The following is a 27,735-nucleotide window of genomic DNA, read 5'->3' as shown; positions in this document are numbered from 1 at the left end:
GTTTTTTATCTCGTTTCAAAAATGGTTTGACCAACCCACAAGGAAGGTTTTCTGTACGAGTTTTTACGAAGAGAGTAGGTATGATTAGTTGCTGTTGATATGCTTAAGATCCCTGGATCTACTGCATAGATCTAGTTATTACGTATGTAAAATTCATGCGATTTCTGTGGGGTACTGTATTTGTTTTGCTTATCTCTTATATCTCTGTTGTGTTTCAAACACCGTACGTGCCCTATAAAAGAATAGCTGTAAGGCTATGCAGAACATCATTTTCAGTGATTTGTGTTAAGAGAAACCGGTACGATGGACCCACAAACGATAGGATTGGTTGAGAGTGATATAGCTGAATCGGTGAAGTGTTACATTCAGGACAAACGAAATCGAGTAAATGGAAAATTTAGACTTGTTTCTTACCAAGTCAGACGGCTGAGTGAAGAACCGGTCGGTTATTTGGGCGATCACTATTTGTTGGATGTAAATTTGCGCGAAAAAATGGTCCACTATTCACCGGAAGAGGAAGAAAAGTACGCAGAAGAAGAGTATATTAGCTTCTTCGTGAAAGTTATCCCGGATAACGTACCAAAGCTAGCCGATTACATCAAGGAAATGGGTTGCTTTCGGAAGGAAATATTGCTATACAAGCACGTTATTCCGCGGCTCCAGGACGTTATGATTGGCACACGGCCATTTGTTTCTACCGCATACTTCACAAAGGGTGATAGAATGATTGTGTTTGAAAATTTGACTTCGGAAGGCTACAGCATAGTGGAGCACACAAAACATCTGCTTGACTTCGAACATCTGAAAGTGGCGCTGCAGGCCGTTGCTAAGCTACATGCATCGTCTCTCATTCTGGAAGAACGTTCCAAAACGCCAATCCCGAAGCTTTTTGTTGGCTATCTGAATGAGAACGCATACGTAGATGATGATGACCATGTACGCAAGATAAACCTGGAGAACGCGATACAAGTGCTGTGTGAGATGATCAAGCGAATTGAGAAATACGCCAGCTCAGAGAAATTAGATGAAATATTGCTTAAAGTGCCCGATGTAATACGCAAGATATATGACTTTTCCAAGCCGTCGACAGTCTTCCGCAACGTGTTAAATCATGGTGATCTGTGGTGTAACAACGTAATGTTTCGATACGAAATGATACCAACGAGCGTGGACAGTAGTTGCATCAATACTGAAGGTAGGAAGGAAAGGGTGAGATAATTTACAGTGGGCGCTACTGTGTAAACCTGTTACCGACCATTCTAAATTACCACATTTTGTTTGCTTTTTCATTATATCGCATGATAAGGGCACCTACCTGAAGGACGCAAAGTGACATCGGACCGTGAGGATCAAGCCGAAACCGGAAAAGACGCAGATGTTTCAAACAGCGCTCTGTTCGTCAGCAACGGTGAGCGCCGTGGCCGGAAGCGTTCGTCTATTAAAAAACCAAATCCTTGCGAAGTGCTAAATTTAGGCAACTGGTCCGCACCGGGAGCTTCTCGTCCTTCGAGTTGCATACTGATCGACTTCCAAATTGCGCGCTACGCACCGCCAGCGTACGATATTTTCTCGTTTCTCACATCGACGACGACGCGGGAATTTCGGAAACAGTACCTTGAAGAGCTGCTAGATATCTACTATGAAGCATTGCAATGTGAACTAGATTGGTTTCATCGGGATGTGCGGGAAGTGTTTTTGGACGGCTTTCAATCATATCGGCACTCCTGCGATCAGTATCAACTCGCTGGACTCATCGACAGCATCCTTTATCGGCACGTTACGATGCTACCGATGGAGCTGGTGGCTCGATGTCGCGAAGAGCACCGATTACCGGGCACAGTAGGCAGCCAATCCGAGAACGTGAAAAGGGACATCTGTCTAGAAGCCTGGTCACAGTATGAAGAATACCGAACATTCATGACGGACCTGCTGTCGGATTTGGTTGATCAATACATTCTGCAAGTCGGATAGCGCGTGCATCGTGCTAACGTGCCAAAATAATACTCAATTTAAACGCTATTATTATTTGTGGTTTCTGCCGACTATTTTAATGTTAGTATCTATATATTTTAGCAAACCACGAATCCAGGAGGCGTATTCCAGTAGAGGCGAAACTTGTTGACTTCCAGTTGGCCCGATTTGCTCCTCCTGTCTTGGATGTTTGGACGCTTATTATGCTTTGCAGTACGCGCGCGTTTCGACAGCAACATTTAACAGCGTTGTTGGATTCTTATTATCAAACTTTAGGTGATCTTTTACTATCGAATAGCAATATGAATATTGAACCTATAATATCACGCAACGAATATAGTGCCTCGTGTGACTGTTTTGCATTGGCTGGACTTATCGAGTCTTTGCTCTTTAGCCATCTTACACTGCTACCGAAGCAAGCAGCCAAAGATATGTTAAATTGTTCGGAAAATTTTGATAATTTCTTACGTGGCAATGGAAAACTCCACATCTGCTTACGATACTTCCAGCAAGACACCAACTATCGGAATAGAATGACCGAAATGTTGGAAGAATTGGTTGAATCTTTGAAGTAGTGTTTAAAATAACCAAGTGAACCAATCGATACATCGTGATGCTATCGCTACATGCAACAATCAATAAATCACGATATCATCTTACTTGACTGCAATCTATACAATAGTTGCGTGTGGCTCAGATGAGAGAGATACTGATCAGGATAATTAGACTATGTGTGTGTGTGTGACTTTCGGTAGTAGCTTTATGAATAGTGGAAAAATGCGTTAGTTCTAAGGTTGTTCATGTTCGAGTTAGTTCTGCACGTAGCACCAAATATGCGATTCACTGAAATTGTAAAAGAATATTTAATTAATTCCACTTTCCATGGTGTGAAATTTATTGCAGATGATTCATATCACGTAACAGAACGGTACTACTACCTGCTGCATGTCTTAAATGTGATCGTACACTATAATGATGCATAACATATGCACTACTTTTTCGTTAAAGCATATTTTGGATAGTGTGTGTTATCATTTCCTGGGTTGGTTCTGCCTTTCTCATCGATGCCTCACTCGAAGCTTTTCAAACCAGTGCCATATCATTCGTGGTAGAAACGAGCTACCGCGATTGGAACACTCGTTTTCCCTCGATTGTCGTGTGTGAGATGCGAAACATGGAAAGAATCCAAGCCATCGCTGATAGGTAAGCGTATGGAGGAGAGATTTATCATCATAATTTGTTGCCGATTTTTTGCTCCAACTTTCTCGGTAGGCTGTGGGGCGAAGATCATGATTTTGCGATGGAAGAAGTTTTAAACGAGATTGGATACTTCCGTGGCGAATCGTATCACACAGTGAATGAGTGTGCGGGAGAAGATATGGCCGAAAACTGTTTTTTCGACAACTTTACGGCATACGCTGAACTAGTGCGCAGTACATGCATGGAGACGCTCGAGGATTGTTACTGGAATGATAAACCGTTCGACTGCTGTCGATACTTTCAACCGATGGAAACCGAACTGGGACTGTGCTATGCGGTCAATTCATTACAAACAAGTGCAAAAGTTCCGATCAAGCTGAACATGATTTCGAACAAGCATACCGGGCCGGGCAAGCTAACTATCACCGTACTTACCGAAGCTTACGTCTATACGATTGGTGAGGAAGAGGTGCCCAATTTGATTACTCCCAAATCGGACGTTCTGCTTGTCGATCATTACATCGCTTACAAGCGGCACATCTCTATCAAGGATATTGAGAATGACCCGGAAGCGAAGCAAGTGAGCGTGTCCCAGCGCAAGTGTCGCTTTCCGGACGAAAACAATCTCAACGTTCACCGGTTTTACAGCTACAGTGCGTGCTCTGTTCAATGCCGAAAGGACAAGCAGATCAAAATATGCAACTGCACAAGTCATCTAATGCCCAATACAGGTAACATTATAACACTTTTCATTTCTTAGTATTGGAGAATAATGCTCGCTCTCTCTCTCACGCTCACACAGAACCTCACTTGAAGTGCAATATGTCTGGACTGATTTGTCTCAATGAGCATTATGAAGATCTTACGATCGTTATCCCTAAATGGTCGGTTGGACGAAGAGGAGTTGTGTGTGATTGTTTGCCTTCATGTACAGAGGTGGACATAGGAATTGTGCATGATTCACGCGAAAGCATATTTGATTCCGATCGTCGCTACTCGACAATTGAAATTCAGCTTTCCGCACTACCAACGGAACGCTACAAAAGAAATGTTGTACGCGGAAGGCTCGATTTAGTGGGTAAGTGTAATGCAGTTGATAACATTTGCAGGGTTTGTTTGACGTTGCTATCATTTCATCTATCTCTGTTTCGTAATCTCTAGTATCTGTTGGTGGTACTACAGGATTGTTTGTCGGGGCCAGCCTGCTATCGTTTGTGGAGATTTTCTACTACTTTACTGTACGACCTTATGGAACGAGATATATACTTAAAGTTAAACGAAATGTAGGGCCTTATAAACATTGAAACTGGTTAAACACATAAGATATCTGTTAAAAAATGAAAATACGCGTTACTTTTCGTATGTGGAAAATCCTAAATAATAAGAACTCTAGCAAACGTATGAAATGAGTCCCGATAAGCATCACCAGTGCGCGTCACTATCTATCGGGGACAATTTTTCGCTATACCAGGTGCATCCAGGTGTCCCCACAGCCTAGGTCATCAAGCAGGGTGTCGCCCGTTATCGCCCCTTCATTCTTTAGTACGTGCCGATGAGTCCATGACAATTCCACAATCAAGATTCAAGTGAGGGCTTACTGGTATTAATTGGACGGATTGTTGGTAATGTTGGACCGGTACTCTTGCACCGAACCGAACATCGATAATGTCTGATAAGCAACCACACATGTCACCATAGCGCTTCCTATGTCACCCTCAAGTGCACGCGTACCAATTTCATTGTTATCCTGAATCGACCTCCGTGATGGCAGAAAAAAGCATGCGTTGTATCACACACCTGGTCGACCCGGTGCTACATTCCGTACTATACGAAAGAAAATTTATAGCTCCTAGGCGGTGATTAATTGATTGGAGTTTTTTTTTTCGGTTCCGTGATAGAGCGTGGCTTTTATCGACGCATTTTGTCGGTCGCAAATCGAGGGGAAAAAACAAATAATAATGATAATTACATTCAAACCGAGCAAGTGAACTCCCGTACATCTGGCATACGTCATACAGCCTTAAAGCATATCTCCCTGAGAAGATGAGTACAGTGCAGGAGTACTTGTTTCATATCTGCACAATATAAATATCACACGATACTTCAATTTCTATTCAATCAGAAAAATCCTCGTCATATTCTTTGTGAATTATTTCAAAACAAATTTTTCAAAACTTTAAATGTTATTTTAATATATTATTAATTACGGTATAAACAACTTTACTACGATCCAAACAAACATCATCGCTTTTTATTTGAGTTTTGTGAGTTTTTTGAGTGAGCTCGAGAAATATTTTTTGTATTTTGCAACCATCCATGTACGAAAAGAGTGTTCGTCTCACAAATTGGACCTTATTTCGTTCCTGTTGTAAAGCAGTGTAATATGTAAACTTAAAGGAAGAAATGAGTTACAAATCAATGAGAAAGTTGTTTCTTAAATGGTTATATTTCATTAATTAAAAACTGTTTTTACTTAATAAATTTCCACTTTTTGACGCTCAATCTCCTTACTTTTCCTAGGGTTTCGCTTAGTTTCTTTACCTGTCTTTTAATATTCCACTTTATAGTATATGTATGATAAAATAGTACACGGGAAAGACGTATGATAAAACATTAGATAAGAGATAGCTGCAATGATCTGATTAACATCTGGTGCATTAACTTCCCTCTCACAGAAGTATTATCTAGCCAGGAATCACTAGCATGGTACTAAGTAGTAGAATTATCAATATATTATACGCAAAATATAAATGTATTAATTTATTTTTCCTGAATACGCATCCCATAGCATATATATGGTTGTTTTCTACTATTATCGGTGTTTTTGTTTAAACTATGTTCGTAATAAATACAAGAAATGGACAATACATATTCCTACTGATCACATCACAGATGTATGCAGATGATTAAAAAAAATGTGTTGCTGCATTGATAATTTCATCCTGCTTCAGCTGCTTCAATATTAATTGGATCCAATCACATTCCTTGCATCGTACAGATTCCTTTGTACATAAATTGTTCCGTTAAATCAAACATCTATCAAACGCAATATTCGAAACTCTGCTACTCCTCCCCGTCTGCCTTCTTGAAGTAGGCATGTTGGCCAATTCGACTTCATGTTGAGATCTATTAATCCTTCCATATATGTTTCTCTATTGCACAATTAAGGAGCAATTCAGACCGCGAACTGTAACAAGTAATAATGCAAACATTAGTAAACTGAAACATCGAACGCTTCAACATTAGAAAGATTGTTTAAAATACAGGGTTTCCCACGATTTATTGGTTGGTTCCCATCAATTTTTGGTACGTTCCCATATTTTTTTGGTGCGTTCCCACGATTTTTTGGTCGTTTCCCAGAATTTTTTGGTCCAATTGTATTGATATCCAATCGGAAAATACCAATAAATTATGGGAACGAACCAAAAATCTATGGGATACGACCAAAAAATCGTGGGAACGCACCAAAAAATCATGGGAACTGACCAATAAATCGTGGGAAACCCTGTAAGGTTCCTTACCGTGTACTGGTACACTCCGGCAGCTTCATTCCTATTCAAAGTTTGTTTTATGTTCTTCTTCAAATCAATGACTCTTGCATCTTGCCCGCTTGTTGTTGTACGTCTGCATCGGCTAGTGTATTTTGAAGCTCGCATATGTAATCGATAGCGTTCCGGATCACTTCAAGCTTCGACATTTTGCGATCCTTCGCCATAAAAGGGACCAAATCCTTTAGTTTTGTTAGATACACTTGTATTTCTGGATCATTTTCGCACTCCCGATAGCGTTGACGTACACGACCACTTGCAATCGCGGGGACGGAGGCACCCGTAGCACAATTTGCCGAAATAGATTTCATTTTTCACGATTTCGATACGTTTGCTACAGAAATCTGCACAATGAGTGATGTTTTACGATGGCTCACTCGTAGTGTTTCGCAACCAAATACACAGTCTCTGGCACTAAACAGCAATTAAACCTTTCGATATTAGACGCCACTTGTTCAGCCACTCACAGCGAAGCTTCAGTCAAGCTTTCTATCGTAGGTCTGCTCTTACATGCGCGCACATACTCGGTATTTATATTCTTCTTCGCGAATACACACTGTTTGTTGACGCAGAAGCACCAGCTATTGAATCGTAGAAGAAATGGTTGATTTCTTATGTTTTATTGTTTTTTTTGCAATACTTTCACTTTCTGTAGGGTACATTTATGATTTTCGTAGAGCAGTAAACAATAAACTTAAGGAAATCGATCAAAACACGCACCAAATTCTCAATAATTAGACGTACAGTACGTGTTCGAGTTACGCTTCTAATACATCCCCAAGAAATTAGTAAACATAAGAAGAAACAAAAAAAACAAATTTTATCTATGTCCTAAAATTGTATTTAAATTTCAATAGCATATCAAGAGTGTAATTATTACACAAAACACAACCAAATTTGGTGTTAATATGTAGTAGAAAACCATAAGGCTGGTTCATAGTGTGCCAATCAATTTGTGAATACAAGAAAATTCTGATGTGGGTTTTATATTCAAGATAGCGCTGTCAAATTACACCGATCTCACGTGTCAAACTATGTTGACGGTGTTGACGGCAAATGCACGTGCATCATTTGTTCATTTCCATTTCCTTTGAGACGGCGAATAGTCAAGGTAGGTGATCTTAATCAAACATTTTAAGAATTTCTTTCATTCGCACAATGATTGTAAGGGCGAAAGTCATAAGAATCCAATATTTGTTTTAATGTGAAATTTATAGATTTACACCTGCGTAAGCGCAAAGAAAGTTATTAACATCGTTCGCTTTACGTCATATTTCAGGATGCATCGAAATGAATGCAATACCAGCAGTGTTCAGTTGAATGGAGATAAAACATGTGGCTGCTGTAAACGGTTGCCTGAAGGATGAATAATTCTACTCATTGTAATAGTCGGAAAAATGGTAAGTAAACACGATTTGTACATACAGTATCTGATATTCCATTAACATGATGTTAGTAATCCGTGTTTCACCTGAATATATTTGATTAAAATCCAAACGATTTATCTGACTACTTCCTAGGATAAAATAGTACACTATACGTTTGATGAGAACAGATAAATTAATCAATGAATTGCTCTTTGTTACAGGATGCAACAGTATCCTGTTGTTCCTAATGCGATCCAGATGAAACATACGCCATGGTGAAGAAGGAATCAAACTGAAACATACGCCATGGTGTGAAAGAATCAAGTAAAATGGCGCTATCCTCACATCGGTTCATTCTGCTCAATGAACGGACCAACGAAGAAAATGGTAAGTAAACACCATCTAATCCAACAGTAGCTGAATATCCCATTTGCATGATGTTAGTAATCCGTGTTTCACCTGAATATATTTGATTAAAATCCAAACGATTTATCTGACCATTTTATAGAAGTAAAGAGGACACTAAAATGTTTTCTACAAAAGTAATCTTAATCATTGAATTGCTTTTTGTTACAGGATGCAACAGCAAATCATCACTGTTCCGGAAGAGATTCTTATGAGCCATACACCATGATGTCAAAGGAATCCAGATGATACTTGCGCCATGGTGCAAAGGAATTCCGATGATTCAAACGTCAAATGGTGCTATCCTCAAATCGCTTTCTACTCAATGAACGGACCAACGAAGAAAATGGTAAGTAAACACCATTCAGTACAACAGTAGCTGGCTATCCCATTTACATGATGTTAGTAATCCGTGTTTCACCTGAATATATTTGATTAAAATCCAAACGATTTATCTGACTACTTTCTACGAATAAGTTGAAACACTAAACCTTTTCTTACAAAAGTTAACCAAATTGTTTAATTACTTTTCGTTACAGTAAACCATCACCGTTCCGGATGAAACTCAGATGAAACGTACACCGTAAAAGGGATCCGGATGATACATATGCCGTAGTAGAATCCTCATAATACATGCGCCATGGTGCAAAGGAATCACTATGATTCATGCGTCAAACGGTGCTTTTCTCAAATCGTTTCGCTCGAATCAATGAACGGGCTATCGATGAAAATAGTAAGTAAACGCCATATCCCTCCATCAAGAATCCAAACCCATTTTTCCTGGAATAGGTTGACAATGTAGTAGTGGCACTGGGTCTCTATCCTTTCCAACAAAGCTAAATGAAAGGTTCAATAGAATGAGTGGATTAAGCTATTTATTTACATGCCATTTATTGATAGGGAAGAAAGGGCTACATGTATCACATTCTGGGAATAGTTGATGTACAGGAAAAGGATTATCGTCATGAAGAATAAAACAAAAATATCGTCTCTACATGTTTTGTATGAGTATTGAATTTACACCGTTTCGTTGAGTGGTGCTATCACAATTGAACTTGAATTGAAACACTATGTTCATTCATACCATATATACCTTACCATACCTTATCATACACTAGTGTTCATATGTATCATGTACACACATCCGTTTTATCATGACCATTAATTGTAAAATGCGAGTGAGGAAAGTAGCTACACATTGCATGTGGAAGTTAAGTTTGGTAATGAATTAAGCTACATATTTAATTTTGTATTTAAAACTGGCTTTTTGTCGTGATATTTTATTTTAACATCTTTGAAGTATGATACTTACACAGAACTGATAATATAATTTTCGGTTGTTGGCAGAATTTTAGAGTATGCAATAGAAATATTCAGTACACACATGAATTGTGTTTGACACTCCTGGCGCTTTAAGCATATTACAAATCAACAGTGTTTTTTTGTTGTTATTAAACACATATAGTCAAGATACTAGTAGTAGCATTCAAAAAAGCAGAACGAGAACACATGTATTAGTTGTTTTAAAATGTATCAGAAATACATTTCCATAAACTATACACATTGCTTTAATGTCGGTGCGCAGTGACGCAGAAAGGCAGTGTGTAGTGTATCAATACACTATTGGAGTATTAGTAACCGCCACACTTCAAGGTTACACGATTCTCGATCGCTTAAATGGTAAAGAGCTAATGCGATACGTGTAAATGATCTTCTAGACACAGATTGGATCGAACATCCGTTTAGCTTAGCTTCCTTCCGTATGCCATTCGATCATAATATTTGTGCGATCGATAATCAAAAATAACTCATTTGAAAAAGAATAAGAAAGATATGCCGAATTAGCTCGCTGATCTTGATCAATACAGCGATTCTTCTTTCAGCCCATCAGATATATCGTTCTGTTCGGTGAGACACGTTACGTTTATGTAACCACGTTCTCTGTAGGTCAAGTTACAGTAGCCGTATATAATTAAATATTTTAATAATGTTAATATAGTTGATCACATATTAAACCATAATAGAGAGAGAGAGAGAGAGAGAAAGAGAGAGAGTGGTGCAACAAATGCAAACGAGATCAATTTTCGTACTATGTGAGTGTTGCTGTGTTGCTGTTATTAGAGTACTGTCCTTTATTAATTATTTCTTTCAATATTACCGTTGCTGTTGCTGTTGTTGTTTTATGGTTTGTTATAGAAATTTGCTTGTGGACATTATTGGTCTAATGCTGTACCATCATCATCCTCGTTCAATGAGCTTAGCCGTGTGAGAAGACGTGAAGTGTTTGAATCTGCTCGCAGAGCAGTATATCAAAAGTGCGTCTACAGTATGTGAATGTGCATGTTGCTCACCCATTTCTATTCCTGTTTTTTTGTTGTTGTTGCTCTTGTTCGCTTTTACACAATTTTAAACATCGACACGGTTGTGACCGATAGAGGTATAACGGGTGTGTTTGGATGGATAGGAATACAATAAATTGTGATATTAGTATTTTTAGCGTGACCAGCTCTGATGCTTCCTGTGCACACATGTTCAAAAAAAAGCACACATTTGCTGCAAGCAAAACGCGCTGGTATTTTTAGAAATTTTATCTTTTCCATTCCGACTGTTGTCAGTATTGATTTTCCCTCTGGCTGGAACGCACCGAACAGGCGCGTTTGTGTAGCGCACGTAAGTATTCATAATTTCAACGGGTCAACGCGAACGGAATTATGTTTGAATCAAACATTATTATCTTCATCTAACCCTCCCCCTCTCCTGCGCACACATTGTTTTCAGTTGTGAACAAAGCAAAAAACCCGGGGACCTAACACCAAGTACTTTGTGTACAATGAGCGAAACTAGAAATTTGATGACTACCTTTTTCATCCTAATTTTTCTACTTCTGCTACTGTATCTCGTATACGAAGGCTTCTATCAGCCGGAAATGTAATTTAAACGGTCATTTGTTATTATGTTCTATACGTACTTTTACGGCTGCCCAACAAACTGCTGATGATTTGTCAAAAGACAAAACCAGTCATACAATTTATTTGAATTCTGAATCTAAACTGACGCAAAAACGTTTGGTTTGTTGGTGATTTTTGGGATATGGCTTTCACACCAGCGAATCAAAAGTAATATATCACGCGTGCACGCACACGCACTTTCATAGAACTTTCTGTGGCACTACCTAGCACTACCAACCAACCGAACCCTAAGATCACAAACTTCGCCAAAAATGATGGAACGCATGACGATGGTGGTAAGTGGTGTGGTAAGCTTGGTGTTAAGCGTTAGTGATTGAATATTAACTGCATTCTTGTGCGTGTTTCTGTGTTCTCCCTCTTTCCGGATTTTGCAGGATTCTCTGTTAAAACTTGACTTAAATGTCAAGCTGGGAAACCACATAGGGTCCAACTGTTTCCAACTCATCATCAACCATTATCCGCCCGAATCGTTTAGCGGCAGCAGAATGAAGAAGGACGATAAAATTACCAAGGATAAAATGATGGACCGAAAAGTTAGACACCCTACTGCATCGTTTTCTACCAAATCCATCATTATGAATCTTGTAATAGCATTTTTTCTCTATCTGCTGAGACGCACCATAGGTCTGTATTATTATACCTTTGCCCGAGCTATACCCGTTCCACCGCTCATACAACTGAACGTTATGATTAACTTTACCTTTTTTTTAGAAGCTGGTGGGAAAAGCGCCATAACAAAGTATAGTAAATTTATCAAATAAATTGCCCTTCTGTGCCGTTTGAATGGAATACCAATAAAATTGTTATGCCAGTCGTTAGTCGTATTTTTATCTTGTGTGTAAAGTTTGGTGTATGAGTTTAGTCCGAAATCTGCCACGAAAGTATCCCAGGAGGTCGTAGACATAACATAACTTTAAAAGTATAACTCCAAAGTACCAAAAAAAAAAGCAAAATTGCAAAACAATACGGTGGTGATTGTTGAAAACGACGGTACACTTAGGGGACTAATCTGGTAATTTACACTTCAATACTTTATTAGCGTTTGATTTACAATATCTTAATATACATACTCTCGCAATGCGTTCTTGATAGGTAAAGGTTATCTTATACATGTCTAATTATTGTTATATTTTTAAAGATCTGCTTACTTTCGTTCAACTTGTTTAGTGTTTTTTCAGATGTTTGTTTTGTTTTCTTTGTTTTTTTTTTTTTTATCGGTATTTATGTTGGTAAAAGCCGCTTTCTATCTTCTGCTCGCACTATAAGAGCCCTCTGCTATTATTCATAAACTGCTGTGTGTTGTTAGTGGTTGGAAATTGGATCCCTTTTTTTAATAATGTTTTCTGCTGCTCTTCTGCTCTTGCTTTCGAATCTTAGTAATGTAATCAGAACGCCGAAAACCAATAATATTCATTTAAATATTCTTTCTTTTCGCCACCTTCCCTTACAATAGCCGTAGTATTGAACACGCAATAATCTTCTAGCTTTTCCTATCGGTTTTCAACCATCATCAGATGACGGGATGAAACGCCCTACAATCTTTAAATGCTGTTTTAAAACGTTCAGTTAGATGGTGGTGGTTACACAGATATAGGAAATCTTCGTCGTGTCTCTATCTCTCTGTGACGCAGAGACAAAAGAAGAACTAACAACTGTTAACAGTAAATAAAACCGAAACAAACAAACGGAAAAATACTATGGAAATGTTTAATAAAACTTGCATTTCTTCGTACACATTTACGCTGCCGCCTACATGGAATGGTATATTAATTTATGCAAATACTATACTGCCGTACAATCTGAACTGATATTATTCTTGTACAAATACTGCCCTTTGCTTTGCTTTGCCTTGCCTTTGCCTTTGCCTGCTTATGTTTGCTCAGATATTATCAACGTTTTAATGGTTATATATGCCTAATATATGTTTAGTTAGATTATTTATTTAACAATAAATAGGTCAATAGCTTTATATTATTCAACAAGAAATACAGACGGTACCCTTTCCTTCTTCCCCTGTCTTCGCGACTGACATTAATCTATTTCGTTTTCCATCTTATTTGGATGCGATGAAACTATGTGTGTGTGTGTGTGTGTGTGTGTGTGTGTGTGTGTGTTTTTTAGTTTGCTTTTGCAATCTACTTTTGCATTGTCTTCTTTCTTACGTCTTTTCAGATATTCGTTAACGTATGTATTTTTTTAATGCTCATAATAAATGCACTGCACTTCTGCGCTGTGCATATGTTTTTAGATACGTTAAATGAGTTAGATAGATTAACTAAACAGACAACGTTTATGTTTTTTCTTTTAGATTATGATGATCAAACAAGATAAAGTCGTGAAAAACGGCGAAAACTAAACTGCATAACAAGTATTATGCAAAATGGTTTGTTTTTTAGTTTGAGTTTAAGGGACACAAGATTGTAAGTGAAATGAATTGAACTGGTTTTCTGATCACTGAAATGAAAGGTTTTTGGTTGGTTGATGGTTGAAGTGTCTATTGATTAAAACAAGACGTCCAGTTTCATTTAGCTTTGCAATTTATCTACCTATTGTTTTACTGCTGACCACGGGGTGGTGCTCTTTTCATCTTACTATCATGGCAAATCAAAAAGACTTCTTGCTAGAATGATTGATTGATTGATGCCATCCATTACTTGATTAGTTCGCTTTTGGGGTGAGACAGTAGGGATGAGATATTATGAGTAGTATGAGTAGCGGAGGGAAACAAAAATATACATAAATAGGTGCGTGTGCAGTCAGTTTGACAATACTACACAATATATATGTATGTATATATATATAATACTCTTTCTACGAATCATCCGTTGTAAAATAGCCTCACATTACATTACTCAATGACCTCTCCCTGCTCCTCGGTATCGTCAAAAACGCAAGAAAGAAAGGGGTGTGGTGTGCAATACGTGTATAGGAATAGTTTATGTTCGAAAGTTAACACAGAGCCAAAATTGTGCAAAATGGAATACCTCTCTCTTGTCGACTCTTTGGAAAGGTTATTTTACAGCGCAACTGGTTGTAACATGTGATGGAACATGTGCAAACATGCAGGGTTGCCAACCTTTCCTTCCGATTTGGGTGTTATAATCCCCAACTGATAATAATACCGCGCCGCACCGTCCTCGTCCGGGATCATCATCCTTAGTTGCTCGTTGATTAGTAGCCGCCTTAATCCTTCTTGTCATCGTCCGGATCTTTCAGCGTGTGCCACTGCGCTATCGGGCGCCTGGGGGAGGCCAGCATGTCCGACCAGTGACGTAGCTCCGTGCCGCTTGCATTGTAGCCTAGAACAACCTTTCCAATTGGTTCGGAGGTGCCGATGCGATCATAATCCACTACCGTTACGACAAGATTTACTTTCTGTTGAATCAGATAAGAAGTGATGGTTATTAAAGCTGGTCTGCCAAACACCCTCCCGGTCCTGGCCATTTACACACTGAACACACACATTACTGGTAATTATTTGTAAGGGTGAACAGAGAATTGAGTTAGTTTTGCAATTGAATGGTCAACTACTATGGCGGCAAGCGCGCGGTGTTGTTTGCGCTATCATAATGGACATTGTCCCATAGTATTTGACCGTTTTCTGCCATGCAATAGATTAGTTAGTTGTACAGTAGAGTTTTTTACATAGGCTTTGTGGTGGTGTCGGTGGGGTGGGGGGGACGGTTGTAGAGAAAAAAAATGTTTGCATGAATTGAAGTTGAGTTGCGTTGCGAATAGTTTGTTGTTGTAGTAGTAGTAGTAGTAGTAGTAGTAGTAGTAGTAGTAGTAGTAATAGTATACTGAGGTGTTATTACGGTTATTACTGTAGTTACTGCTCACAAATGTTTAGTAAGATATATTTTGTATGTATATTCTATAAAATGGGCCGGTCTGGTGGTACAGTCGTCAACTCGTATGAAATAATAACATGCCCGTCACGGGTTCAAGCCCTGAATAGACCGTGCCCCCATATACGTAGGACTGACTATCCTGCTATGGTAACAATAAGTCACTGAAAGCCTCACTTCACTAGAGTGTGGGTACAAGGCAGGCCATGACCGACAACGGTTGTTGTGCCAAAGAAGAAGAAGAAGATATTCAATGAATAATAAAGTAACAAATAAGAAAAAAAAACAAAATTAAATATCAGACAAAGGGATAAGTGTGTAACTATTGCTAAGAAGAGTGAGTGGTGTCTTTTTCCAGTAGTCCTAAAAACGAACGGGAAACTTATAAAAATCAAAATTAGCAACTCAAGTTCAACGCAAGTTTAAATGTTTTGCTGCAAACGCATTTTTTCTGCTGTAGTTGGGTATATTTGTACTGAGAGAGAGAGAGAGAGAGAGACATATTTGCCTACGTAAAGTCCTACTTGATTCGTAAGGTGTGTGTGTGTGTATATATTAAATACTGGTACACGGAAATGTATAATACTCGATCAAAACTGTGTTTCTTTGCTGTTTGCAATATGCTTATGTGAGGTGAATTAGATTGTGTGTTGCATTTAATCTTCTGAAAACCATTTCTTTTGTTTGCTTGTTTCCTTTAGTATCGCAGTACCAAAGGGGTAGTAGTAGTATTAGTAGTCCCCTAATGGATCTGCGTAGTGCGCAAGAATCAGTAAGACTTTCGATCAGCATATACAGGTCAAAATGTTAGCAAAATGGATGTTTAGTATGCCTTTGCTGCTGTTCGTGCCGTGTATCATTTTTTGTTGTTGTTGTAATGATAATAGATCCCGAGGTGTTATTAGACAATGTTGATCTGTTTTGTTGTTTGAAGTCAGACAAAAGCAGTGTCTAAAAAATGTAACGCTTATGGGGACACACGAACTTTAAAATCTTTCCTCTGCAAGACCGTCCATTCAAGCACGAAACGAAAGGTTAAGCTACATTTTAGCTTCTTATCAAAAGGGTGTCTTATGGGGTGGGGGGGGGGGGGATTTGGGTGGGGGATAATCGTTTCGCTGAAATGCCCAGAACAAACGAATCTTGACTTTAGGAGATTTTAAAATTGTCTGCGGCGGAGTTCGTTCTGTTTTCCTTTATTATTATTTTTTTCGCTATGCATGTATGAAGTGTGTATTTATATTTGTTTTGTTACAGTGTATTGTAAAAGTATTTTTTGGTTTGTTTTCAGTATTAGGAATTGTAGCACCGAATCGTGTTTTTTTGGATTGTTTCAAAACAATAAAACTGTTCATTTCTACACACAGAAAGTCTAGTGTATATATTATCGGTTACTCACAAACATTGCCATACTAATAACAAATTACTGGATACTGGAGAGATAGTTCAAAGGTTTAGGAAAGGTTTAGGACAAAGGGAACATTGCTACCACGTATGTGTTGTTTTGCATTTTTCGCTTTTTTATTCTTGGAATGTTATTAAAAAATACTGTTAAATATTGTGAAACCCTCAAACATTAAGTACTAAAATTAGGTAAACGATTTTTTCTTGTTTAATCACACCAACAAACAAACACTGTGGGATTCGGGGGTTTGTGAACCCTTTACATCAATTAGGACTTGAATGCAGTTAAACAACAGAAGATCCACTTGATGAAATACGATTTAATTGAAAAAATGAAAAAAAAGTTTGTGTTACTACTTAAATTGTCAATACTGTATTATAAAACATCCGCATAAAAGTAAATGCTAACAACTATAACACTCATATTATCATATTCCCCCAGAGTAATACAAAAGAACACATACGTTGCCACTGATACCGAAGCATACGCACCTAAAAGAGTATTAGGTGCGTAGAAAGAAAGAAGAGACATTGGTTCATAAGGATCATGCGGTTAGATACACAAAACAAAGTTTGCAAGGAATACTGTACAATACCACAATACCGTGGTTGTCCACGGAACAAAACAAAAAAAAAGGTCTGATAGAGGTTTCTATGGTTTTGGCTTGATGCGTAGATATATACAATATATAAATACAACACAACACAGAATTTTATATGATAGTAGAATACATTCTCGCATACTTGTATTTGTTCGAAAGGAACTTCAAATGAGAACGACTCATTGTAGTAGGGGTTTAGTGTACATTTTTTGATACTAGTCTTTTTCTTTTTCAAACGCTTTCCATTCTGCATCAGGGCTATCTTGACGTATGGATCTAGAAGAGAGAGAAAATAGTTAATAATTTACTTGATAAAGCACCATTTTTGCCAGTGGAATGTGGAACACATTCAACAACAAACAAACAAAAAAAAGCCTATATTTGTTAAGAGCACAATTATATATATATGAAATATTGCGATATGTCGTTATAGAATAGCCCACCTGATAAACCGCCAACATCCATCTTTTTGAGATTTTTCGCTTCCAAGATAACGACAGTTAATTTACCTGCAGTGGGTACATAGCGCAATGAGAAGCAAATGTCTCCCAACTTATTTTCCTGCAAAAGAACAGAGTAAATAAACGAAACGAAACCGATTGTAAAAATTTTGGTCAATTGTTGTATTAGCACAATATAGTGTATATATATATATATATATATATATATGTATGGCGAACGTTATTCTAGCGGCACAGTTATATAAAATCAACCAAAAAAGACATCTTTAGGATATCATGCTTTTTTGATCTATTAAAACCAGCGGCAAATTTAAGTAATAATTGGGATACTTTATCACTACGTGCTTCTAAGTTTTAGCATTTACATTTTTAAATGTTTCACTCAGCAATACTTGACTCAAACGATATTAATCAGGGCTTTTTTATGCGTTGTAAAAAGTCTTTCTCTCTCTCTATATATATATCATAAGGCGGATGCAAATCTATACAATATGTTGCAAACAAATGAGCGTATATTATTGATTTCAGGTACTGTTGGTGTTGTTGTTGGTATGGCTATAGTTATTCTGCTTATTTATCTTTGAATAAGTGCACGTTCACTGTACTTGCATGATTATGAGCGGTCTTCTCGGAGCAATTTATTACAACTTACTTGGTCGTAAAATTAATTTAAAAGTAAAATTCCTTCAGAACCGCCTCTGCATAATTTTTTGAGCAAGAAATACTCAATGTCTATCTACTACTATAGTTTATATATCTTTTCTGAAGCTATGCGCAAAATTGCGGTACAAAAAAACACGCAACGCACGTCCGCTTCAGTTTGTTAATGTAGAGTATTTGAGGATTGTAATTCGTTTAAAAAAATCTATTTTATCGTTTATCGAAACATACATGTTTCGCAACAAGTAATATCGGTACCTCTCTCTCTGTTTTATTTCAATAATTGTAAATCAATCCGCAATCATTATTAAAGCGCTACTATCAACATGCTGAAATTTATATTGGCTTTAAAATCCTATTGGTTTCAGATTCAAGCCATTTCGCCTTACAAAAAAAAAACATATCAACAAACACGACGTCTCATATGTATTACACATTATGCTTTTGGGCCCTTTTCAAATGCATATCAAATTATACGACGATGTACAAAATGAAAATTTTAACAAAAGGATTTAAATACTGCTTACTTATATTATATGGTTGTTAAAAGGGGCATACAATGCTATAAAACTCCATTTTCTACGGATGGCTTCATAAAATTCAGCTTTTTACAGCATCTTATGGTGTTGTTTTTTATATTATTGTTGTTGTTGTAACTATTGGACAAATGTACTACGCTAATAAGGGAATATATCTATTGGTATGGGCGATTCTAGTAGCACTGCTATTCTGATATTTCTTGAGTTCGGTGTAGCTAGCCGATACGCCAATATCGCCAACAAACGTGTGTCTCAAACGTGGGACTGAGACGTGGGGGGGGGGGGGGGGAAATATACACGGTATGCCTTCAATTGCATTCCATGTTTTCTATGTTTAGAGTGTATATCGTACGATTATAATAAGAAGACAAACACGGACTGGGGGCGGGGCGGGGCGGGGCGGGGCCGGGGTGGGTTTGGGGTATTGGAAAAAGTGGTATTGCAAAAATATGTACTCAAATATCTTCAAAAATAAAACATAAAAAAAACATACTTTCAGGAAGACACCCAGCTCAAATAAAATGATTAAATTAAGTTTTGATTTGTTTTATGTGAAATTTTAACATAAAAAGCATCGATGGGGGGGAAGGGGGTCAATATGCATGATGAAAGCTTAAAGTATGTGTATAAATTAAATTAGATAGTTCACAAAGCATTCCGCAACGTTGTTATGCAATGAGAGAGTAGGAAAAAAAAAGAGAGTAGAGTATCGTATTTTAACCATTGGTATAATAATATATCCTTGAATCTTGAAACTGGATAAAAATAGAACCAAGATCTACTGTATTATCACTTGAGCGACTGAAGAAGAGGAAGAAGATATATAACTTTATGAAATATGCATGAAATGATGATGATTAATGATGGTTTCTACAGTTTCTTGTAAAACAAAACAAAAAAAAACACAGTAAGAAAAAAAAACCAAAGACACTACTACATATGTGGCAGAGAATTATCAACACTACGCTAAAGCAACACCACTACATGTTATAAAACGGATACACATTTTTTACAATGGCTCGCACGATGTAGCTCAAAGGTAAGAGAAAAGGCTAGCATTAAAAAGAAAAACAAACACAAAACAAAAACAAGCGTCTTGAGAGAGGTTAGGTAATGCATCTTCTTCATGCAATACACATAATGAAAGTGGCTAGTGAAGCATTTGGAAAAGGGATGTATGGTACCATACAATAGAAGTAGATGGTTTTTTTTTCTCTCTACATTATGATCGCTTTCGTTGGCATTGAGTAGATTTCGTTAACTCGAAACTATCCACTGATGGCCGTACGAGACTGCCATAGTACGAGGGGGAGGAAAAACGTGTTATATTGCTTGTTAGAGAATTGCTGCCTGATCCAAGATCAATTCACTTAGATAGATCAAAACAAAACAACAACAAAAAAAAACCAGTGGCATGTTACAGAACCGATGCTAGGCAGTGCAACATCATGAAATCGATTAGTCCGACTTGATGCGCAAACGCTAAGCAAAAGAGAATTAGTTCCTCTTCCATTATGGTGGGGATTTTTTTTTAAATATTTTGGTTGGGAATCATCATTAAACACACATGTTTTACATTACACAAAGCTATACAAAAGCCAATACGATCAAACAATATACAGCAGCACTTTAACTTTGGGTAAGGTGGTATTGAATATTTCTTGATGGAAACAATACTTACGTGTAATGGTTTTTTTTATCGAGTTTATATATTTTGAAGCAGTTACATGCATATAAAATATGTTAGATATATTGTTTTTTTTTTTTGATGTAGACACAACCATTCACAGGCGTAAGCACAGCAGAGAAAATTTGAGGAAAAAGAAAAAAACGATTTACGTCAATTAAATTAGTTTTCAAAAATCAATCAATCGGACCACGATAGAAAAACTTAAAACTATCTCAAACAGTGTTTTCATTCAACTCATTTCAACAACTTCTAAGTAGTGGTAGTAGTAGTAGGAGTAGTAGTAGTAATAGTAGTAGTAGTAGTACTAAGCGCCGCGTCCGTTGCCTTCGTTTTAATTAGTTTTTTTTAAATAACTCAATGCTTCTTTGCATTGTTCAAATGAATTGAATTGAGTGTGTATCGATTGACATAAAAAATCATGTGTAAAGTGTTGAATACAGCTCTCAGAACAATAAATGTTTAAGTATGAAGCTGTTGAAGATTGAAAAATGAAGAAAAAGAATAATTCATAGTTTTATAGTATGCATATCACGTCAAATAGAAAAATTATGCTAACATGTAAGCAATATATGAGGAATGAAGAGATGTAATTCAAATTAATTCAAATCAATAATATTATATGATTTCTATTGTTGTCTATTTATCAGGGTTTTTGATCATTTCAAATGAGTAGGATTTGAACTGGGTGTAGGTTTTAGAAATAGAAAAAAGAAAGAAAACATACTTTCGACAATACGCAAAGAACGACCGGGGAAGAAAAAAACCCTCATAAGCTCTCCCCCACACCAGTACATAAATAATCCCGCAAGAGTAGTGTTTCGCTGTTCGCGAACAATTTGTATAGTTACAATGGAGCGTTGGTCAGAGTCCACATCCACTGTTAGTAATGGCAATTTTTTGATATTTTTTTTTTAGATATCTCTCCCTTAACATCTCTCTGAGCCATTTGCAAAGCTGTTGTCCAAAAGGTATTATTGAGCAACGCATCTTCCTAACAAAGAACAAAGAATGCTGTTTGGTAACGTGTACGTACCTGTCCACCTTCACCCTCAACGCTCTGCAATTCTCTCCATTCTTCAATCGTTTGTGCCAAATCAATCTGGCAAAGCGGTACCTTTACCTCTCCTATTTGGTCATGTTTGGAAAAGCGATCAAAGTCAAAAATGGCAAACACCAGCGTCTTGTTCATTGCTTCTGCATATGGGAGACTCTATTGAAAGAAAGAACACAAAGAACAAAGAACATATTATTTACATTGCTTACCGGACACCGGAATACTTACTACAATAATACAACATATAGAGAGATACACGTATATTCGGTTTAATGGTTTGTGTGAATAAATACAACTAGTAACTGGCGGCAAGTAGAGTAGAGTGGAGCTACAAAAATGTTAGATTGCATAGTTTACTTTGATGTACTTCTTCATGTTTGGCTTGCTACATTATTGTGTGAATGTGTACAGTACAGTACAGCAGTAGTGAATGCGTGCAGTGTTTTTGGCTTTGTGTTTGTTGGAAGGCTTAGTAGGCGCCACCATGTGTTCGGTGGGTGTAAGTTGTTTTGGGTTTTTAAAGGATACAGATTATAATATTACCACCATCTCTTCTTGTTGAGAGGCTAGTATATTGATTGAAGACTTCAACAGTGGTTTACTTACCTTGAAGGTAAATGATTCGTTAAACACTGGATTCAGCGTTTTACGGTGAACTTTCGTTTCGAATTTCTTCTTTTTGTCAGGTAATAGGTACACTTTGACGTAAGGATCAGAAGTACCTCCCATATCCAGGGCGGGAAGTTCCTCCGCTTGTATGACGGTTACGGTGAGAGCATTCGAGTTGAAATCATATTCCAACTGAAAGTGTACAAGATTAGAACACATAATCATTGCAGATTGAAGGGCATGAACGAACACGAAAGGAAGCTTCATTCGGTTTTTGCATTCACGGTGGTGTACCTTGTACTGCAGCTTGCCTAACTTTTGCTCGCTCTGTTTGCTTTCACCTTCATCTCCTTCTTCGGCATTTTCGGTAAGCTCTTCCATATCAGGTTGTACCTTTAAACGAGTTCAACGAGGAGTGTGGAGGAGGATACACGAATAGAAGATGGGAGGAAGCAAAACGTAAAGGAAAAAAAAGAAGAAATCACATGTTAGAATGGGCCATTGTGCCGTTGAGCAGATATGAGCTACATTACAACACAATTCTAACATTAACATTCATCTAAAGTTGGTTCAGCCTTAAAGAGGGTTTTACAACGATACAACATTTTTAGTGAGAATACACGATTACAATGCACCTGTACACTGACACTTAAATGAATGAGATTCTACTGAATACCTTTTCTTTGTATGCTGAACCTAATAATTGTACCGATTTCAAATCAACGCCTTTCATGCCCTTCTTGCCATCTTTGGATCGTCTCTTTCGGAAGCAGCGACGGATGCAGAAACCGCAAATGCCCAAAATTATCAGTACTACGACGATGATGATAGACACGAGCCCCCACGTCGGGATGCCCATCTCGTGGGCTAACGCCTCCGTCATCTCGGCCGCCTTGTCTCCCAGCTTTTCCGCCTCGCCTTTGGTTGGCGTTGCCGTGCTGAAATCCTCATTTTCCTCTGAAACGAGCGTACGCAAAATGGGCAAAAAATGCCAAAAAGCAGCACAATTATTTGCCGTGCCTTCGTACAAACGTGCACTATTTGCTCTCTAAATAATAATTTAAAACAAAAAGGTATATAAAAGATATGCCCATCAGAGTGCAATACTAAATGGAAAACTTTAAGAAACAGTAGCGAAGAGATTCCAGTCCAGCAACCTCTCTGCTTAAGTGGAAAAAAGTATATACATGTACATATATTTGTTAAGATATTTATTCTACACTAAGTATTGATCCATATTAACATAAAATCAATGACATGAATTGAATGAAGCTTCTTTTCGCACTCATCACATGTTAACTATTAAGCGCACAAAACAAGAAAAAAATGTAATACATATGTATATACATGTCGATTTCGACACACAGCTTTTAAATGCACGACCGTTTCATAAGAAAACTTTTGATTGAGATTAATTTTGAAACGTTGTCGTTATATAAGAGAGCAATAAACGGGTTTTGGTAAATGTGCAGAAGATTAACCCCAACGTCCCCAAACTTACCAGCGTCAAGCTCAGACTCCGTAGTGGTCGTGTGGTGCTTTTGCTTGTGTCCGAATATTTTTGTAGCTAGTGTACTGGCTACATCCGCAAGCTTTGCCGCATCAGACTCCACCTCGGCCTCTCTCTTCCACAAACGAGAATTGGGAGCCATTTTTAGCTTTTCCTGAAATTAACGCACCCATTAATCACTTCATGAAAAGCTTCTCCTAGTCACAGCACTGTTTGAAAACGCGTGAATCGTTCATATCGTTTACAGTTTCTAGAACATCAAATTTTCACGACCACCATTGTTAAAACAATTAATCCAGTAGGAAAGGGGGGAGCCCTTAACAAAACCCCAATTGCACTCAAATTTACCTTCAAACTTGCACGTTTGTTTCTTGCTAACGCTTCACTCCTTTCACTGTTGCACGCTTAAACTATCATCGTACTACTATCACGGGAAAGAAATAGTTCTTTTCACTTCAGCAGTGTAAGTACCATTCACTTGGAACTTGGAAAACTTGAAAGAGCAAAATTTTCACATCCTCAAGATGGTAGCTATTGAACATGAATGAGAAAATCGATGCATATCAGAAAAGATTGTAAATTAAGTACATGCGCATTTCAAACCTGCATGCGTACGCAATTCTTGACAACATGCAGAACGTCAAAGCGCGAGCTGTACTGTATCGAAAATTCAGTATAACAGTTTTGGGGGGTAAAATTTACAAATTTTAGATGCTCGTGGGCTTTTGCCATCTAAAATATATGGGCTAAATGGAATGTATTATAATACATTTAATGTATTTCAGAAAGACCATATTAAAAACAATAGAAAATCGGTGTATTCAGTGAAAACTAGCTTTTCTACATTTTATTTAGCATATCCTGCAAAAGGCGTAAGAGCTTTCACTGTGTTTTGTTTTCGAATACACAGAAAAAGGTGTCAATTCTTCTGATCGGTTTGATATTTCTTGTCTTTCTCCTTTTTTATGAAAACATCCATCATTTTAGATTATAAAACATTCCACAAAACATCTGAATGTTCGTTCATACGCCCTAACTAAGAATGCTGATCAATTTCTTTCCAGTTGTTCAGTTTGGTGTTGTTGTAGAAGAATAATTCAAAGGAATTCAAAGCTACTACCATGCATTTATTTGCAAATATGTTACTTGCATAGAACATTAAATGAATAAAAACAACATATTTTTTTTCCTGAAATGGTCCAGTTAATACGGAATGGGATTTAAGTCCTTAGCTTTACGGGAATACTTTAAGCCCAGCGTATTGCTGATATCATCGATGACGGCGAGTGCGTAGTCCAACTGTTCCTTTGTGTGCGCAGCCGATAGGCAAAAGCGAATTCGTCCTTCCATGATTGGGGTCGCAGGGAAGCCAACGCCGACCACTGCAATATTCTTGGAGGTCAATGTTCGAACCACGGCTCTGCAAAAAGTAATAAATAAATAAGGCATTAGTAGTTTGCATTATCGAGTGGGTGAGGTACTCAAAATTACCCAATTTTAGAAAACAGATACACAAGCATTGGGACGACGGGAGAATCCTCGTGACCATAGGTAATGACGCCAATTTGTGCCAAGCGTTTTCTGAAGTAGCGCGTATTTCTAGCCAATTGCGAAATGCGATTCTGGCCTTCCGATGATCCGTCGAGCCCAAGAATTATTTTCATGGAAGTTAATATTTGCTGCGTTACCGGAGGAGACATGGAACTCGCATAGCAATGAGCGTGACTGTGTACTCTTAGAAAGTTGATCAGTTTCTGAAAAAAAGAAAGGGATGGCCACAGAGGGGTTTGAAGATTTATCGTTTGCCACAACTGTGCGACTGCAACTTACCTTATTGCCCGCAATGTATCCTCCCGCAGAACCGAAGCTTTTTGTAAACGTACCCATTAAAATGTCAATATCGTTAGGATCTACACCATAATACTCTAAAATACCACGGCCCGACGGTCCGGTAGCTCCAATGCTATGCGCTTCATCAAGGTAAACGTAGGCTTTGTACTTCTTTTTTAAAGCAATGATTTCCGGAAGCTTCACGATGGACCCCTCCATGCTGAAAACACCTTCCACTATGATGAGAATCTTTTTCCACGGCTTCCCGCTGCCAGGCTGCCCCGCAATAATTGATTCTCGCAGCACACGCTCCAGATCGTTCATGTTGTTGTGTTTGAAGACCTTGGGCGTGGCTCCCGATAGTCGTAATCCCAATATGATTGAAGCGTGGTTTTTCTCATCACTAACAACCAAGCAGCCCGGCGTAATTAGTGTAGGAATGTTCAACGAGTTGGTTGCAAAGCCCATACCAAAAACGATAGCGTCTTCAACGCCCAAAAACTTTGCCGTCAGAGACTCCAGTTCAGTGTGCAGCGGATTTGTTCCTGCATTGTACAAAAAAAGCAATAACGTGTACAGGTATATAATTACATGGTAATTTTGCAGATCATCACTACTTACCGAGCTCTCTACGCGGGCTACAGGCTGCCAAACCGTACGTACGAATGCACTCCTCTGAATCATCAGCGCAGGGGCCTTCATTTTGGGCAAATCCTAGATAATTGTATGAACCTAGGTTCAAACATTTTGTTTCCGTGCCCGTAAATCTGAAATGATGCGTGAATCATAACGTTTAAATGCATTCTTTCCATTCGGTGCTTCGGTCGGTGCTGCTAGTAGCTAAAGAACGCACTCAAAAGACCAGCCATAATCCTTCGTAATTCTATCCTTCAGAACGACTTCGGAGCCGGGAACGCTGCAAATGGGCCTATTCCAGCAATCTTTCACACGTCTATAAACATAGCGTAGATAGAACTTCTCGAACGCATCGTAGAGCGGCACGTAGCCCTACGTAACAGAAGAGAACATTGGTTAATCTTTCGTTTTGATGGAACAAAATACAATATCGTCGAAGCGCTTTACTTACATCCCTGTGCTTTTCGGTAGCTACTTTCGGTGTGAAGAACAGTTGGTTTATGTATCCTGCGTGTTGCGTGTGTAAAAGAAAGCATGTTATATACAAAGCAATTTCGCAACATTTCGGCAGCAGAATTTAAGGTGTGTTCATACCCAGTATCATCAGCAGATAGAATCCAAGATAGGTAAAACAGGCAGTATGAAGCGGAACTTGCTCGTACGATGATTTGGGCTGTTCATGGCTCGTGATTTGTTGGTTTAGCCCATTGTACTGTGACGATAGAAAGTTTTTAGTTACGATAAGGATCTGGCACAGTGATTCATACCACACTTACATGCAGTTTTCTGGTTCCATTTGGTCCAGTATGGCCATGCGTCCGCATTGGATGGATTATGTCGCCGTTCCGTTTGCCATTTATGGTAGTCATAATAGATAACAGAACGATAATTCGCCTGTACGACGCGTTTCAAACACGAACTTAACTTTTACCGCACGGCACCTGAACTGAATTATAAAATGTCAAACACGGTGGTGCGACCAATATCTCTGTAATCTCGGCTCTTTCATATTGCGAATGTGTCGTTGTGTGTTAGTATTAGTGCGTGGTTCGTAATGCAGGGTTTGTAAGCATGTTTTACTCTACGCTAAACAGAATATAATTTCTTTCCTAGGTAGAACAGTGGTTTATAATATTCCAGTTAATTTAAATTTGGGTTACACTGAACATACTGACACATACACTGAACTAGCAAATGAATGAAAAACGTAATTAAATGGTTATTATCATGGATTGATCGCATAATATCAACCAAGTTTCTAACCCTGTATCAGGTAGGTTGTTCGCCGAAAACACACACACCCAAACAAATAAATAGAGTGCGTAGTCAGGTCGGGCCATTGCTTTGATCAACAAAATCGCTCGAGCCGTTTCACACTGGACGAACTTGACAGTGCACGCGTTCAACGAACGTAGCTCAGTCCAGCTGTAGC

General features: G+C 38.1%; 4 protein-coding genes and 2 long non-coding RNA genes across 13 annotated transcripts; 3 read left to right on the top strand and 3 right to left on the bottom strand.

Moving 5' to 3' along the window:
• Window positions 1-3: 3 nt before the first annotated feature.
• LOC133392851 (uncharacterized) lies at window positions 4-2,847 on the top strand. 2 transcript variants are annotated; one of them, XM_061654970.1, is made up of 3 exons: window positions 4-1,195; window positions 1,307-1,408; window positions 2,074-2,847. In XM_061654970.1, exons 1-3 carry the CDS (start codon window positions 304-306, stop codon window positions 2,544-2,546), a joined length of 1,467 nt encoding a protein of 488 aa, XP_061510954.1. In that variant the 5' UTR covers window positions 4-303; the 3' UTR covers window positions 2,547-2,847. The 2 variants fall into 2 exon arrangements, with proteins under 2 accessions (XP_061510954.1, XP_061510953.1); XM_061654969.1 differs by having other exon boundaries at window positions 1,307-2,847.
• Window positions 2,772-5,410, top strand: LOC1278009 (sodium channel protein Nach). The gene is made up of 5 exons (XM_317530.4): window positions 2,772-2,899; window positions 2,980-3,174; window positions 3,244-3,902; window positions 3,974-4,249; window positions 4,333-5,410. Exons 1-5 carry the CDS (start codon window positions 2,772-2,774, stop codon window positions 4,473-4,475), a joined length of 1,401 nt encoding a protein of 466 aa, XP_317530.4. The 3' UTR covers window positions 4,476-5,410.
• Window positions 5,411-5,598: 188 nt separating this feature from the next.
• On the bottom strand, window positions 5,599-7,652 carry LOC4578421 (uncharacterized). The gene is made up of 2 exons (XR_009765844.1): window positions 6,693-7,652; window positions 5,599-6,358 (listed from the first exon to the last, which is right to left on the bottom strand). It is a non-coding gene; the product is annotated as an uncharacterized LOC4578421 (long non-coding RNA).
• Window positions 7,653-7,721: 69 nt separating this feature from the next.
• On the top strand, window positions 7,722-12,284 carry LOC4578424 (uncharacterized). Of its 4 annotated transcripts, XR_009765841.1 has the most exons (10): window positions 7,723-7,830; window positions 7,999-8,119; window positions 8,308-8,473; window positions 8,663-8,840; window positions 9,031-10,584; window positions 10,688-10,928; window positions 10,980-11,161; window positions 11,270-11,735; window positions 11,835-12,084; window positions 12,172-12,284. It is a non-coding gene; the product is annotated as an uncharacterized LOC4578424 (long non-coding RNA). The 4 variants fall into 4 exon arrangements; XR_009765840.1 differs by having other exon boundaries at window positions 7,722-7,830; window positions 9,031-11,161; window positions 12,175-12,284; XR_009765842.1 differs by having other exon boundaries at window positions 7,722-7,830; window positions 9,031-11,161.
• Window positions 12,285-12,465: 181 nt separating this feature from the next.
• LOC1278013 (synaptotagmin 1) lies at window positions 12,466-24,399 on the bottom strand. Of its 4 annotated transcripts, none has more exons than XM_317535.5 (9): window positions 24,186-24,399; window positions 23,829-23,991; window positions 23,004-23,284; window positions 22,622-22,720; window positions 22,325-22,519; window positions 21,698-21,874; window positions 17,758-17,875; window positions 17,457-17,590; window positions 12,466-14,835 (listed from the first exon to the last, which is right to left on the bottom strand). In XM_317535.5, exons 2-9 carry the CDS (start codon window positions 23,977-23,979, stop codon window positions 14,644-14,646), a joined length of 1,347 nt encoding a protein of 448 aa, XP_317535.4. In that variant the 5' UTR covers window positions 23,980-23,991; window positions 24,186-24,399; the 3' UTR covers window positions 12,466-14,643. The 4 variants fall into 4 exon arrangements, with proteins under 4 accessions (XP_317535.4, XP_061510957.1, XP_061510958.1 ...); XM_061654973.1 differs by having other exon boundaries at window positions 17,758-17,866; XM_061654974.1 differs by having other exon boundaries at window positions 23,037-23,284.
• Window positions 24,400-24,943: 544 nt separating this feature from the next.
• LOC1278014 (serine palmitoyltransferase 2) lies at window positions 24,944-27,222 on the bottom strand. Its single transcript, XM_317536.4, has 8 exons — window positions 27,080-27,222; window positions 26,898-27,015; window positions 26,755-26,810; window positions 26,521-26,675; window positions 26,289-26,434; window positions 25,668-26,212; window positions 25,329-25,591; window positions 24,944-25,257 (listed from the first exon to the last, which is right to left on the bottom strand). Exons 1-8 carry the CDS (start codon window positions 27,170-27,172, stop codon window positions 25,041-25,043), a joined length of 1,593 nt encoding a protein of 530 aa, XP_317536.5. The 5' UTR covers window positions 27,173-27,222; the 3' UTR covers window positions 24,944-25,040.
• Between the last annotated feature and the right edge of the window lie 513 nt (window positions 27,223-27,735).

Source organism: Anopheles gambiae, chromosome 3 (genome assembly GCF_943734735.2).
Source record: "Anopheles gambiae chromosome 3, idAnoGambNW_F1_1, whole genome shotgun sequence".
Taxonomy (NCBI): domain Eukaryota; kingdom Metazoa; phylum Arthropoda; class Insecta; order Diptera; family Culicidae; genus Anopheles; species Anopheles gambiae.
Note: the sequence above shows the minus strand (reverse complement) of the source record. Positions and strands in the feature narration are given on the sequence as shown.

What these genes read in the sequence shown, in the direction of transcription:
- LOC133392851 (XM_061654969.1), top strand. Translation starts at nt 304, where the DNA reads ATGGACCCACAAACGATAGGATTGGTTGAGAGTGATATAGCTGAATCG. An exon ending in TAGTTGCATCAATACTGAAG is followed by an intron (nt 1,196 to 1,306) that starts GTAGGAAGGAAA and finishes TCGCATGATAAG; the next exon opens with GGCACCTACCTGAAGGACGC.
- LOC1278009 (XM_317530.4), top strand. Translation starts at nt 2,772, where the DNA reads ATGTTCGAGTTAGTTCTGCACGTAGCACCAAATATGCGATTCACTGAA. An exon ending in ATCCAAGCCATCGCTGATAG is followed by an intron (nt 3,175 to 3,243) that starts GTAAGCGTATGG and finishes CTTTCTCGGTAG; the next exon opens with GCTGTGGGGCGAAGATCATG. An exon ending in TCATCTAATGCCCAATACAG is followed by an intron (nt 3,903 to 3,973) that starts GTAACATTATAA and finishes ACGCTCACACAG; the next exon opens with AACCTCACTTGAAGTGCAAT.
- LOC1278013 (XM_317535.5), bottom strand. Translation starts at nt 23,979, where the DNA reads ATGGCTCCCAATTCTCGTTTGTGGAAGAGAGAGGCCGAGGTGGAGTCT. An exon ending in GTTCAGCATACAAAGAAAAG is followed by an intron (nt 22,721 to 23,003) that starts GTATTCAGTAGA and finishes ACTCGTTTAAAG; the next exon opens with GTACAACCTGATATGGAAGA. An exon ending in TTCCTTTCGAACAAATACAA is followed by an intron (nt 14,836 to 17,456) that starts GTATGCGAGAAT and finishes CTGATTCAACAG; the next exon opens with AAAGTAAATCTTGTCGTAAC.
- LOC1278014 (XM_317536.4), bottom strand. Translation starts at nt 27,172, where the DNA reads ATGACTACCATAAATGGCAAACGGAACGGCGACATAATCCATCCAATG. An exon ending in GATTATGGCTGGTCTTTTGA is followed by an intron (nt 26,435 to 26,520) that starts GTGCGTTCTTTA and finishes GCATCATTTCAG; the next exon opens with ATTTACGGGCACGGAAACAA. An exon ending in TATCTGTTTTCTAAAATTGG is followed by an intron (nt 25,258 to 25,328) that starts GTAATTTTGAGT and finishes TACTTTTTGCAG; the next exon opens with AGCCGTGGTTCGAACATTGA.